The sequence below is a fragment of the Papio anubis genome, chromosome 10 (genome assembly GCF_008728515.1).
Source record: "Papio anubis isolate 15944 chromosome 10, Panubis1.0, whole genome shotgun sequence".
Classification (NCBI taxonomy): Eukaryota; Metazoa; Chordata; class Mammalia; order Primates; family Cercopithecidae; genus Papio; species Papio anubis.
Genome location: NC_044985.1, coordinates 110,916,520 through 110,930,466, shown reverse-complemented (window position 1 = coordinate 110,930,466; position 13,947 = coordinate 110,916,520). Strand labels below are relative to the sequence as shown.

The 13,947-nt window shown below is 44.7% G+C and overlaps 1 protein-coding gene across 1 annotated transcript in view; it reads left to right on the top strand.

The window, feature by feature from the left end:
* The window catches only part of COL4A4 (collagen type IV alpha 4 chain), a 160,015-nt gene that overhangs the window by 22,239 nt on the left and 123,829 nt on the right, over positions 1–13,947 (top strand). Inside the window, exon 4 of the mRNA XM_031651712.1 lies at positions 2,069–2,146. Within this exon, the coding sequence (XP_031507572.1) occupies positions 2,069–2,146 (78 nt within the window). The remainder of the gene's footprint in view (positions 1–2,068; positions 2,147–13,947) is intronic.

Here is a 13,947-nt window from a genome sequence, read left to right as displayed (position 1 = left end):
GAATGTGGTTCATACTTTGAATGTTTAATTGTCTGAAATATTGTGTTTATCTTTTAAAATGAATTTATACAATCTATTTTTGAGGTATAGGCCTCTGTAAATTCACCCTCCTCTTTGAAACCTTTATTGGGGAATGCTTAGGTAGAAGAACTTTGCAGAGGCTAAAATCACCTCTTGCTTTTTCCTTTTACTGATCCAAATCAAAGCTTGATATGTGACTATTCCTGTTTTATTTTCTTTTTTAGAATCTGCTAATTTTAAACTGATTCTTTCCTGAAACATAGTTTTGCTGAAACATCTTAGTGATGTTTGGCAAAAATAAGCAAAGAAATAATAATAACAAACTTGCCCTTATTATCAAGCCACCTAATCAACTGACCTTATTTTTTTCCTCTAGTTGTTTTGATATTTCAGTGAACACATAGTAATGAAGCCCAACCTTAAATGAACCCAAGTATTCAGTCTAGTTACTTTAAGTGCTTTCATGCTGTCCTGACCTGGGCCCGAGCATTTAATTTTTTTTTAACCTTATCAGGGTGTTGAACTTAATATTTCTGCATTTATAGATAACAATGTTACTCAAAACTCAAGAGGCATATATTTCTGAAACTTCAAATACAGTTTTAAACTTAAATTATCTAATCGCGTGGCTCTTGTCAAGCTTCAAATTCTTGTATGCTTGTAATGATCCATGAGAATATTGTTTACAAAGATGTCTTTTTAAAATTAATGCTTAAAGATATTTTCTTTTGGATTGTGTCTGAGCATACTTTTCTCCAAAAAATAAGCCTAAATTGTGTGATTGAAAAGAAAAATAATATATGCTGATTAGACTCTTTTCCCTCCCATACACATATACCTGTTCATATATATGTATACATAGGTATATATTCACATATACACATATATATTCATATGCATTCACACATACATATGTATATATGTCTTCCATGGGAACTATAAATATTAGTTTTATTGTTTTATGTTTACCCATCATACACTGGTCTAAAGGCTTGAGTTTACAGCCTTAAGTTTAAAAAGGTTGATCAATCATAAAATTGTACGGGCGATGTATAAATGTTGCAGTGATGGCTAGGTTAGATCATGAGCCAGGCAAAACTTATCTCTGATGCTTTCTTGATATTCTTCTCCATGCCCTTGGGTCCCAGCATCTAGAGGTGCTTTGTCCACTACACAGGGGCCTAAACCACCACTCCCTCCCCACTGGCAGGCCCAGCCTGGGAATGTGTGCTCAGTGCTCATGTTCGTTGCAGGGGACATTATGGTGATTGCTGTTAATAGATCTGCTTATGGAAATAGTACTCTGGGACTATGCTTTTGTACGGAAGTGGATGATGACTCTGGATATAGGTGATTAGGATTCATGAGAACAAGGAGCTGATTCTTCCCAAAGGGCGTGTGTGTGTGTGTTGCTCTAAAGAGAGTGTTAGAAAGTTTGCTAAAAGTGGGGAAAAGGTCCAAATTATTCAAGTTCAGGAGTATCTGTTTGAGAACACAATAGAGAAACCATCTTGGAGTCTCAGCAAATTGTAGGAAGAACAATTTTAATTTTAAGCCCAAGGATGTGACAGGAGAATTGTCCTACGAAGGACAGTTTGATGAGGGAGGAGACACACCGCAGCTGATCTTGAAGATAAAGCAAAATGGGCCCTGAAAAAACAGCCAAGCTTTTCATTTAAACTAGATTCCATTGTCTTTGTATGGATTGCCTAACCACATAGTTTACACTCTAAGACTGTTCGCAACTTAGCAAATTAAGTCTTACCGAAAGGGAGAAATTGCAGAAGATTCCAGTTAAAGTCAAATGACTTTAGAAGGACACTTATTTTCCTTCAGCGTACTCAGTTTTGGAAGCTTCTTGCTCATATAATCAACCCTTCTTATTATTAAGCTACTGGGTAAGTTCTTCATCTTTTTATATGTCGTGATTAGTTTTTTCTTCTCATGGAGTCAAAGGTAAACCAAGAGTGCTTGTTATAATGTATGTGTTATGTATCCAATTAAACAACGAGTACTGGTATACTAAATAAGATGCTTCACTTTCCAGAGTGGAAAGAAATACGTTGGTCCTTGTGGAGGAAGAGATTGCTCTGTTTGCCACTGTGTTCCTGAAAAGGGGTCTCGGGTAAGTGATGTAAAAACCGACATGGGCAGCGTTCCTGAATTTTGAAATCTTGTGAATATTTAATGTTAAGTAGTCCTAGATTCTTGGCCAGTTTTCGTCCTTGATAATGTTTATGTATTTCACAGCCAATGTTTTTCATATTCTAATAGCAATCTCAATTATATTAGACAGTCTGGGTTTTGAAGACAGTCTTAGGAAGCTGCGATTCACCCATTATTTTATATGAATTGCCCTATGGAGGAAGGGTCCTGGTGTGAAATGGTACCTACTGGGTCACCATCCTGAAATATGGCATTTTAAAGGCTCTGAGAAGTACTGAAGTTGGTCGAAAAAAAATCCAAGTTTGTTTGGTCTTTCCAGACAGTTGACTATAGGACTCTTTCTTGGATTGTCCCTATTGAAACAAGTGGCACAGTGTTCTAATGAAGTGATAGCTATATTTTTTGTATGCTTATTATGTGCCAGGCACTGTTCTATGAGTTCAAAATGCTTCTGCTCATTGACTTCTCATAAGAATCTTCTTAGGATACCACATTGCCGGGCAACAGACCGAAGCCCAGGAAAGTTAGTGTCTTGCTCAAGTCCACCCAGAACGGCGACGTTGATGACCATGCTAGATTCTGTGTTCTGCAAAGCCAAGAACCTCTTTGGTTACTGTCAGGTCTCTTGAACATTTATTAACATCTCCCCCATGTTCTGACAGCAGTCCATGAATTCATTTGTGATAAAGTATTAGATCAAACAATTCTTTAATTACAATGACTCCCACAATCTCACAAGAAAGGAGTGTGTTATAGAAGTTTGGGACAATTTTTGAGTCAGATCAACGATTTTCAAATGTGTCCTCATCCATTCTCGCTGCTGTAACAGAATACCACAGACTGGGTGGCTTACAAGAAATTGATTTCTCACAGTCCAGGAGGAACCCCTAGAGCAAGGTGCCAGCAGATCCAGCGTCTTGCTGAAGGCCTGCTTCCTGGTGTGCAGATGGTGCCTTCTCATTGTATCCTCATATGGTGGAGATAAAGAGCCCTCTGGGGTCCCATTTATAAGGGCATTCATCCAATTCATGATGATGCCACTCTGATTAATTACCTCCCAGAGACCCCGTCTCCTCCTACTATCACCTTGAGGGTTAGAATTTCAACATATGAATTTTGGGGGCCACAAACATTTAACAGTGTTCAAGCAAGTCAATCGTAGGGGGCTGCGCATGACATTCAAAAAGCACAGTAGAGTAGGGAGGAGTCTACAAGGACACAACACCTTCCTGAGAGAAGGGACCACATAGTTCTCTCATGATATTGCTTCAACTTTACACAGCAGGTGTGCAATGGGTTCCTTTGTTGGCCTATTTTACTGGGAGCAGCAACCTTATTGAGCATAAGTTATGACAAATCCCCTGATGCTTAAACTGCTTTGTTCCTTCTTCAGTACATCAAAAATTTTGTTCATCAGAATTTATCTTGAGCTTTTTCTTTCTTTCTTTTTTTTTTTTTTTGAGATGGAGTCTCGCTCTGTCACCCAGGCTGGAGTGCAGTGGCGTGATACCAGCTCACTGCAAGCTCCGCCTCCCGGGTTCATGCCATTCTCCTGCCTCAGCCTCCCGAGTAGCTGGGACTACAGGCGCCCGCCCCACGCCCGGTTCATTTTTTGTATTTTTAGTAGAGACGGGGTTTCACTGTGTTAGCCAGGATGGTCTCCATCTCCTGACCTCACGATCTGCCCGCCTCGGCCTCCCAAAGTGCTGGGATTATAGGCATGAGCCACCGTGCCCAGCCAGAGCTTTTTCTTTTCTATTCTTTTTCTTTTTTAGACAGGGTCTCACTCTGTCACCCAGGCTGGAGTGCAGTGGCATGATCTTAGCTCACTGTAGCCTCAAACTCTTGTGAGCCTCCCACCTCCACCTCCCAAGTGGCTGGGCCTACAGGCACATGCCACTACACTAGGCTAATTATTTTTTTGATTATTATTATTATTATTATTTTGTAGAGGTGGAGTCTTGCTACATTTCCCAGGCTGGTCTCAAACTCTTAGCCTCAAGTGATCCTCCCTCCTTGGCTTCCCAAAGTCCTGGGATTACAGGCATGATCCACTGTGTCCAGCCAGTCTTGAGCCACTTTCATAATATAATTTTATTTATTTTATTTTATTTTTATTATTATTATACTTTAAGTTCTAGGGTACATGTGCATAACGTGCAGGTTTGTTACATATGTATACTTGTGCCATGTTGGTGTGCTGCACCCATCAACTCGTCAGCACCCATCAACTCGTCATTTACATCAGGTATGACTCCCAGTGCAATCCCTCCTCCCTCCCCCCTCCCCATGATAGGCTCCGGTGTGTGATGTTCCCCTTCCCAAGTTCAAGTGATCTCATTGTTCAGTTCCCACCTATGAGTGAGAACATGTGGTGTTTGGTTTTCTGTTCTTGCAATAGTTTGCTGAGAATGATGGTTTCCAGCTGCATCCGTGTCCCTACAAAGGACACAAACTCATCCTTTTTGATGGCTGCATAGTATTCCAATGTGTATATGTGCCACATTTTCTTAATCCAGTCTGTCACTGATGGACATTTGGGTTGATTCTAAGTCTTTGCTATTGTGAATAGTGCCGCAATAAACATACATGTGCATGTGTCTTTATAGCAGCATGATTTATAATCCTTTGGGTATATACCCAGTAATGGGATGGCTGGGTCATATGGTACTTCTAGTTCTAGATCCTTGAGGAATCGCCATACTGTTTTTCATAATGGTTGAACTAGTTTACAGTCCCACCAACAGTGTAAAAGTGTTCCTATTTCTCCACATCCTCTCCAGCACCTGTTGTTTCCTGACTTTTTAATGATTGCCATTCTAACTGGTGTGAGATGGTATCTCATTGTGGTTTTGATTTGCATTTCTCTGATGGCGAGTGATGATGAGCATTTTTTCATGTGTCTGTTGGCTGTATGAATGTCTTCTTTTGAGAAATGTCTGTTCATATCCTTTGCCCACTTTTTGATGGGGTTGTTTGTTTTTTTCTTGTAAATTTGTTTGAGTTCTTTGTAGGTTCTGGATATTAGCCCTTTGTCAGATGAGTAGATTGCAAAATTTTTCTCCCATTCTGTAGGTTGCCATAATATAATTTTAAAAGTGAAGCTTCAAGAAAACAAAGTCTGTAGCTTTTTTGTGTAAATGTGAACATTATATAGAAAAAAAAGTCTGACTTTTTTGTGAGGTTATTAATATAAATACATCAGGATTGTACAAATGCAAAAAGAAAAAAAACTCAGTGCCTCTAAATTTTATGACTTTGAGCTTCAGGACCAGGATACATAGATTTGATCAGCCCTGTGGCAAGAAAGGGATGAGCAGACCACAAAACGAAGAGGACCAGTTGCTTTGATAAAGGGACTTCCGTAGGCCCCCAATGTGAAGGAGGCTGAGAGTTGCTTTAGCAGAAAGGGAGATGCTACTCGTTTTCAGCCAGTAAAGGCCAGAGTGCCGTTCAGCATCTTACAATACACAGGACAGTCCCCACACCAAAGAATTTTCCAACCCAAATGCCAATTGTGCCGAGACTGAGAAGCCCGGTTCTAACCTCACCTCTGCTCTGTGACGCAAGTATTCTTATTTCCACTCTTTAGAGCAAGGAAACTAAATTCCCAACAGTTCTAAATAACCTGCTAGGATGTGCAAGAGCCAGGAATCACACCCAGGTGTCTGACTTCAGCCCCAGCACTTGCTCCATGATCGTGGAAAGATGATTACATGAAGGTGCCAACTGCTGGGTTGCAGCATCACTTTGTAAACTCAGGTTGCCACTTGATCTGACCAAGCCTGGGTGTCCTCGCATGTACCCCCATGGGTCCTCCTCTTCCATGTCCCTGTGGTTTGGTATCTCCACTGAGCTCCTTTGAGAAGAACAGGAAAGACAGAGGCAGAGTGCAAATGGGAAGGCATTCAGAAAAGGGCAGAGAAGTGGAAATATTCAGATTGTCTTCAAGAGTGAATGAGTGGCTGTTCTGTTATTTAGAACTGTTGGGAATTTAGTTTCCTTGCTCTAAAGAGTGGAAATAAGAATACTTGCATCACAGAGCAGAGGTGAGATTAGGACAGGGCTTCTCAGTCTCGGCACAGTTGGCATTTGGGATGGATAATTCTTTGGTGTGGGGACTGTCCCGTGCATTGGAAGATGTTGAACAGCACTCTGGCCTTTACCCGCTGTTAACCTTGTGCTGTTAAACAAGCACAAGGCGTTGCATGTGTAGATGGTGCACTTTTCCTCTGAGCAGTCTCTGGATGGTGAAGGCTCCCGGTCCTGAGCAGCACTCTGCTGTGTGTGTCTCTGTGTCTGTGTGGTCCAGGAGAGCTGTGTGCACCACCACACCAGGGAGCCTCTGGTCTTCCTGAGATGGAAGGGTTTTCCGTGGGAAGGCTGCAAGTCGCTGTGACATCTTCCAGCTGAGGATTTGGGGGTGTGGCTTATGCATAACAGAAGATGCTTTGGGAAAGCAACACGCTCAAGCCCTCAGCAGCCGGCCAACCTTCTGAGCTGCAGTGGCAGCTCAAGGGGGACTATCAGAATAGGAATACACCAAATTCCTGAGGCTTGAGGGATCTGCCTGAGGCTGCACAGCCCTCAAGTGGCATAACAGGGTATTTCTAAGAAGGAAAGTGTTCCTCTCTTACAGGTTAATGCCCGGAGTAATAGCAGGTAATAGTTTCATCAAACCCCCCATCAAAACTGCTATGTCTAAAGCGATCATTGACAGACAAAGCTGGTTCTGTGCTGAGGAATGGCCATGGTTCGCAATTTAACTGGAGAGGAGAGCTAGAGTTAGGGGTGGAGATGGAACGATCTAAGGTGGAGAACTAAGGAGGGCCTCCTTTGATGTCTGCAGAATAAAATCCAGCCCCATCACTGTACCGCTGGAGGCCCACAATCTAGCCCCAGCATGAGTTTTCATCCGTAATCCCCGTTACTGCCCCCTTGACCCTTTCCAGCTGCAACAGTTGGGCCACTCATTCACTCTTGAAGATAATCTGAATATTTCCACTTCTCTGCCCTTTTCTGAATGCCTTCCCATTTACACTCTGCCTCTGTCTTTCCTGTTCTTCTCAAAGGAGCTCAGTGGAGATGCCAAACCACAAGGCCTTTCTGCTCATCACAGCCAGTGTCATTGTCTCCCTGCCGGAGCCTCCTAGCAGCCTGCCTACCTGCTTCTCTTTCGCTGTACTTGTCCTGCCCTGCCCTGTAGCTCTGGCTGGATTTGAGTGTGAATGTGCCTGACTTTATGGATTAGATGGCAAGCATACACTTCCTGAAGGTGGTCATGAGAACACATGTAAAACGTTGATCCTGACTCCTGAGCCACTGTGGATGCCCTTGAAATATAGTTTACCTACCTTCACTTCTCCGCTTTGTAAACTGGGGGTCATTTTTTTGTACTTTGAGATTATCACAGTAGATAGCACCCAATAGGCAGTGAGTACACATAAATTAAGAAGCTAAAATTCAGGGGCCGGGCATGGTGGCTCATGCCTGTAATCCCAGCACCCTGGGAGGCTGAGGTGGGTGGATCACATGAGGTCAGGAGTTCAAGACCAGCCTGGCCAACATGGTGAAACCCCATCTCTACTAAAAATACAAAAAATTAGCCAGGCATGGCGGCGGGTGCCTGTAATCCCAGCTACCTGGCAGGCTGAGGCAGGAGAATCGCTTGAACCCGTGAGGTGGAGGTTGCAGTGAGCTGAGATTTCACCAGCCTGGGCGACAAGAGCAAAACTCTGTCTCAAAAGAAAAAAAAAAATTAGATTCCAGCCTGGACAGGATTTGGGAGCTGAGCTGGTGGTCAGGCCAGCATGCAGGGGCTCTGGAGGGGGATCTCCCATACCCAAGAGAAGAGGGGGACACAATTAGTGGGGAGTCTCTTCCCCAACCCTAGACTTTCTCTGCACACACTAGCATTGAAGCCTGTTATGAAATGAATAATCTCACATCGTTCAAATTCCCTCGAGAATTTCAGGTAAGGTCAGAAATAAGCACTTTGAGCAGCAGCAGCAAATAAGAGCGTTGCAGCTCTTGGACCTGTTAAGGTGCAGTGGCACCCTGGGAAGAGCTCCAGGCTGAGGGGAGGAGACCTTGATCTTTTTCAGGTTCAGAGCCCTCACCTGGGACATGAGAACTTGTCCTAGAGGGGGCTGGTTGGTCCCTCTCGTTTCTAGCAGCCCATGGTTCTGTGATGTGGAACGTGGGTTTTCACATATGACAGCTATTTACTTGATTTCCCAAATGACTTGTGATGAGGCCCTCACAATTCCCTGAACCTCATTATGGCCCGTCTTTAAGGGTGTGAATAAGGTATATCAGGCAGGATTTTCTATTATTCCTTATCAGTTTCAAGGGAGGAAGCTCTCTGTGTTTAATGGTGCACTCCTTGCAGGGAAAATTACATGTCCTTACAAATTAGAATGGGGACCTTGTATAAGTTATACTTTAGTAACAAGGATGATAATCAAGACACTGTCCAGGTTTTTCCCCATGTTTTCTATTCAAGGGAGTATAACAACTGTGAAATTAACAAAATCTTACAATGTGGTGGGTTTACAAACACAGAGGTCAAATGGCTTAAAGGTCAAGAATTGTCTTTGTTTTTTTGGTTTGAAATCCAAAATCAAACATGAGTGAGTCACTCTTTCTTCTGAGAATTTCAATCGCTAAAAAAATGCAAGTATTTTCCCTGTGATCTCATTCACTCATCCCTTATACTCCTAAGAGCTTGCATTCCGTGATAAAAATGGAATTTACTTGGGAAATTTTAATTACCGTTAACATTTTTCATTTCATTGAATTACTTGCACTCGAAGTTTGAGAACTCAGTCTCATCACTCACACAGCTGTGTTTTAGGACATTTTCTACCTGTAGCCTGATACATCATTCAGAACAATAATTTTTATGTCCCCAAAGTTCACTTAAGTCAATTGTGTTCCATTTTGATGTAAACAAGTTCCAGTGACAATTGGAAGTTGGCAAAGGTGGTCTTTTTTCAAGCCCTGAGCTTGTTGGGTTTGCTTTTTTGTTCTTCTTGCTGTATCTTCCTCCTCCAAGAACTCTCTGGCTCATGTTGTCACTACTGGAGAATTCCCTGGTAAATGAAGTCCCTGTCAGAGGTGGCAGACTCAGATGCCCCTGGGGAACAGCTGGTGACCTGAATGTGGTAATGGGGAGAGGAGGTGCTCAGGACGGGGCTACTAGGAGCTGGACGGTGCATTTGTCATTTCAAGGCATCGGAATTCAGAATTTTTTAAAAGCCTAGTGCCTAGCCATTAAACACACTCCCCAGTAAAATTCAGCCCACCAGCTTCCAGTTTATAATTTGGGCTTAGCTTGTTCAAGTGTTCCCCCACGTCAAGAACAGGAACCTTGATTTCTGAAGAATAGAAAACTTGCAAAAGTTAGAGGCTGAATCTTCAGCTATAGGATGATCTGTGTAGGTGCTTGAGTAAGGATGTCTTTTTTTTTCTTTTTCGTTGTTGAGATGGAGTCTCTCATCCACGCTGGAGTGTCGTGGAGCTATCTCAGCTCACTGCAAACTCTGCCTCCTGGGTTCAAGCAATTCTCCTGCCTCAGCCTCCAGAGTAGCTGGGATTACAGGCCACCCCCACCACGCTTGGCTAATTTTTGTATTTTTAGTAGAGATGGGATTTTGCCATGTTGTCCAGGCTGGTCTCAAACTCCGGACCTCGGGTGATCTGCCTGCCTCAGCCTCCCAAAGTGCTGGGATTACAGGCATGAGCCACCACGCCTGGCCTCGAGTAAGGATTTCTGAACAGGGTTTGGGAGGCCTAAAGAGTAAAGGAAGGATCCCTGCCTATCATTTAATACTATTTGGCCTATTAATAAATTACAGTGGTAGAAATAGCGGCAGCAGCTGATGTCTACATGGGAAAATAACTCCAACTAACTGACATCATTTCAGTAGGCTGAGAAATATCTCTTTAAATCCAGCATCCATGCATGAGAAAAGAGAGAAAAGAAGCTTTTATCTGCCTACTACACTGTGGAATGTATTATCTATTTTCCAAACAGACCGAGTCTACGTGTAGAGCTGACGTATCAAGACTCTGACCTGGGAATCCTAGTTGCGGTTTGGGTCTGAAGGCAGGTTTGGGCACATCTGCCCTGGTCAGTCACCTCATTAACTTGTCAGTGATTTGCAACAGGGCCTTTGGTCCTCATGTGGAGTTCAATTCCATAGCAACAACTGCCACACTGTGTGACCCAGCATGACCCGGGCCAGGCTGGGTGCAGAGCTCAGCAAATGCGGGGCTGTGCTGAACTTGTTATTGGCAAGAAATAATGGCTAGCGATACAGGTGCACTCAAAAGCAGGGCACAGTTTGGGGGAAATATTCTATTACATAGGAAAATAGCACTGAGTATAAGGATACCTCTTTAGTGCAAATGTAACATCTGACTGATTAGCTCAGATGAGGAATTATAAAGGTTTTAGGAAATAAAAGCAAATTTCTCCTTTCAAACCACCATATTCAATAATTTGCAAAGAAACCCACAAACAGCTGTCTCCAAGGTGCTTATTTCTCTATAACACAATCTTTTTTTTTTTTTTTTTTGGACGGAGTCTGGCTCTGTCACCAGGCTGGAGTGCAGTGATGCGATCTCCGCTCACTGCAACCTCCACCTCCTGGGTTCAAGCAATTCTCCTGCCTCAGCCTCCCAAGTAGCTGGGACTACAGGCGCCCGCCACCATGCCCGGCTGATTTTTGTATTTTTAGTAGAGACGGGGTTTCGCTATGTTGACTAGGCTCGTCTTGAATTCCTGTCCTCAAGAGATCTGCCTATCTCGGCCTTCTAAAGTGCTGGGATTACAGGCATGAGCCTCTGCACTCGGCCTCTGTCACACAATCTTAACTGCAACGAATTATAATGCCAATAATAATACCTTTCCATTCATTTGGCAAGTAACCATTGAGCATTTACCACATGCCAGGCATCCACCCAGGCCATGGAGGCCTCAGTCATAAAGAAGAAAGTCCCTGCAGCCTGGAGCTCAGAGCCGAGCCGAGAGACAGGCAAGACTCCCTTCCGACCACTATTTCTGGCTGCCTGACGAGCGCCAGGCACTGTTTGAGGTGCTTGAGTCACATCAGGGAAAAGACGAGACAAAAATCCTTGCTCCGTCCTCAGGTGGACAATGTGGTGCCCTGGCGTGCTTTGCATGGGAGCATATGGGGGTCAGGGCACAGGGAGCTGTGGGTTAGCACTTAAGCTCGAACCGGGTGGAGTTAGAACTCTCCTAGCTGCAGCCCGGAGGAGGAGCCTTCCGTCAGTTGCTATGGCTGTGTAACAAATGACCATATACATGGTGGCTTAATACAATAGAAATGTATTCTCTAGAGGCCTGAAGTCCAAACACAAGCTGCTGGCATGCCAGGCTCCCTCCACGGCTCTGGGGGAGAACCTGCTCCTCGCCTCCTTCCACTCCTTGTGGCATCAGCAGTCCTTGGCATTCCTTGGCTCCCGGTGGCCTCACTCCAGTCTCTGCCTGTCTTCACGTCGCCTGCTCCTCTGTGTGTCCGCATCAATCTCCCTCTGCATCCTCCTTATAAAGGTGCATGTAATAGCATTTAGGGCCCACCTAAATCACCTGGGAGAAACTCTTCAGCTCAAGATCCTTCACTTTATCAGGTGTTTTGCCGTCTAAGGCAATAGTCACTGGCTATGGGCTCAAGACATGTCGTATCTTTTCTTGTGGCGCCAGTCAGCTTCCTACAAGTGTTCAGACAAGGGGAACAGCTGCTCGGGTCCTGAAGTGGGACAGAGACAGGCTGGCACGTTTGAGGGACTGAAACGTGACTAGAGAGAGGTTTGACCGCAGTGGGTAAGGAACCTGGCAGCAGGCAATGCTGCTTAAGAAGCAGACGGGGACTGGGCACGGTGGGTCACGCCGGGTCACGCCTGTAATCCCAGCACTCTGGGAGGCCAAGGTGGGTGGATCATGAGGTCAGGAGTTCAAGACCAGACTGGCCAACACGGCAAAACCCTGTCTCTACTAAAAAACATAAAAAAATTAGCTGGGCGTGGTGGCAGGTGCCTGTAATCCCAGCTACTCGGGAGGCTGAGGCAGAGAATGGCTTGAACCTGGGAGGCAGAGGTTGCAGTGAGCCGAGGTGGCGCCCCTGCACTCCAGCCTGGGCGACAGAGTGAGACTCCATCTTAAAAAAAAAAAAAAAAAAGAAGAAAGAAAAAGAAAAAAAAGCAGACAGGTTTTCCTGCGTAATAAGAAATTGTTGAAAGATTTTAAGAAGGGAAGAAGCAGATTGGATTTATGTTATAAGAAGATGATTTGGTGCTGTTTGGAGAATGTGGCTGGTGGCAGGTAACGTAATATTAGGGAAAACCTGTTCCAAGGCTGCTACAGTCAGGCAGGTGGGAAGTCCTGGTGGCTTAGCGAGGGGGTGAGTGTGGAGGGTAGGGAAGTGGATGGGAGGTGGAGATATTTGCGAGGGGGGTGAGTGTGGAGGGCAGGGAAGTGGATGGGAGGTGGAGATATTTGCGAGGGGGTGAGTGTGGAGGGTAGGGAAGTGGATGGGAGGTGGAGATATTTGCGAGGGGGTGAGTGTGGAGGGTAGGGAAGTGGATGGGAGGTGGAGATATTTGGGAGGCAGACTTGATAGGAATGAGGAGACTCACCTGGGGCAGTTGAGTCAGGCAGTTAGAGGCACGTGGGACTCCCAGGAGAGGTGTAAGCTGCTGTGTGGACAGCGGTGTATGCTCAGGAAGCACATTTCAGGGGCAATCATGAGTCCAGGCTTGGACTTGCAGTGCTTGAGGTCAGCTGGGTATGTGACTGGTGGTCAGAAAGAAAGGGCTGGGCTAGGGAGGGACATGGAGGGATTGTCTGTGGGTGAAGTTGACACCTTGGAAATGGATGCTTTGGCTGGAGAGAAACTGACAAGAAGCCAGGGCAGCCCTGAAGAGCTCTGGGGGAGACTCCAACCAGGAGGAAGAGGGGCCAGCACGCAAGACACAGGTGGGAGCAAATCAAGGCAAGGCCAAGGGGCAGGGATGCTGGAGAACAGGGCAGGCAAGAGGGAGGGAGAGTCAAATGGATTAGAGCTCATCAGGGAGCTCACCAGGAGCCCTTAGCCTTGTTTAGGCCCCACAGCAGATGCAGATGCCGTGTGTTAAAATGGTAAAACCCTTCTCCAGTGGCCTGGAGTAAGGGGTGACCTTGTTGTTCAGTGGCAAAGCCATGTCTCCTGGTTCTCCGTGCAGTTCTTCCCACTGCACCATGCTGCCTCTCAAAATCTCGAATGAGTGTTACTCCAGGCTAAATCCCTCGGTTTACCCCTATTTCATTGTGAACAAGTGCGGTTACTTTAAGGTACAAGAAAACAGTCTGCCACTGCAGTCCAGTCTCTGGGTTGTCTACTGTTGATGACACCTTTTGTTATTTATTTTGCTAACTCTTCCTGATAACCAAAGGGCCTTTTACCTGCAATAGGGGAGACCCCGGGAGGCACGGCCACAGGATTTGTGAGTGATGTTGTAGTGCCACCCAGTGGCTGACTGCTTGAATTGCAACCAAGCTTTAAAAAGGAGGGACGCATTAAAAAAGAAGGGAATGATAATAATGAATTAAGAATAATGAAACTCATAAAAGGATGAATATATTTAAAAGAATATTTATTTGTTAATTTTAATTGTGGAAGTTTTAATTGATCATGTAATCCATGAGTATATGTTTAGAATTTATACTGTGCAAGACAGTGGCCAAGATGCTGGGAT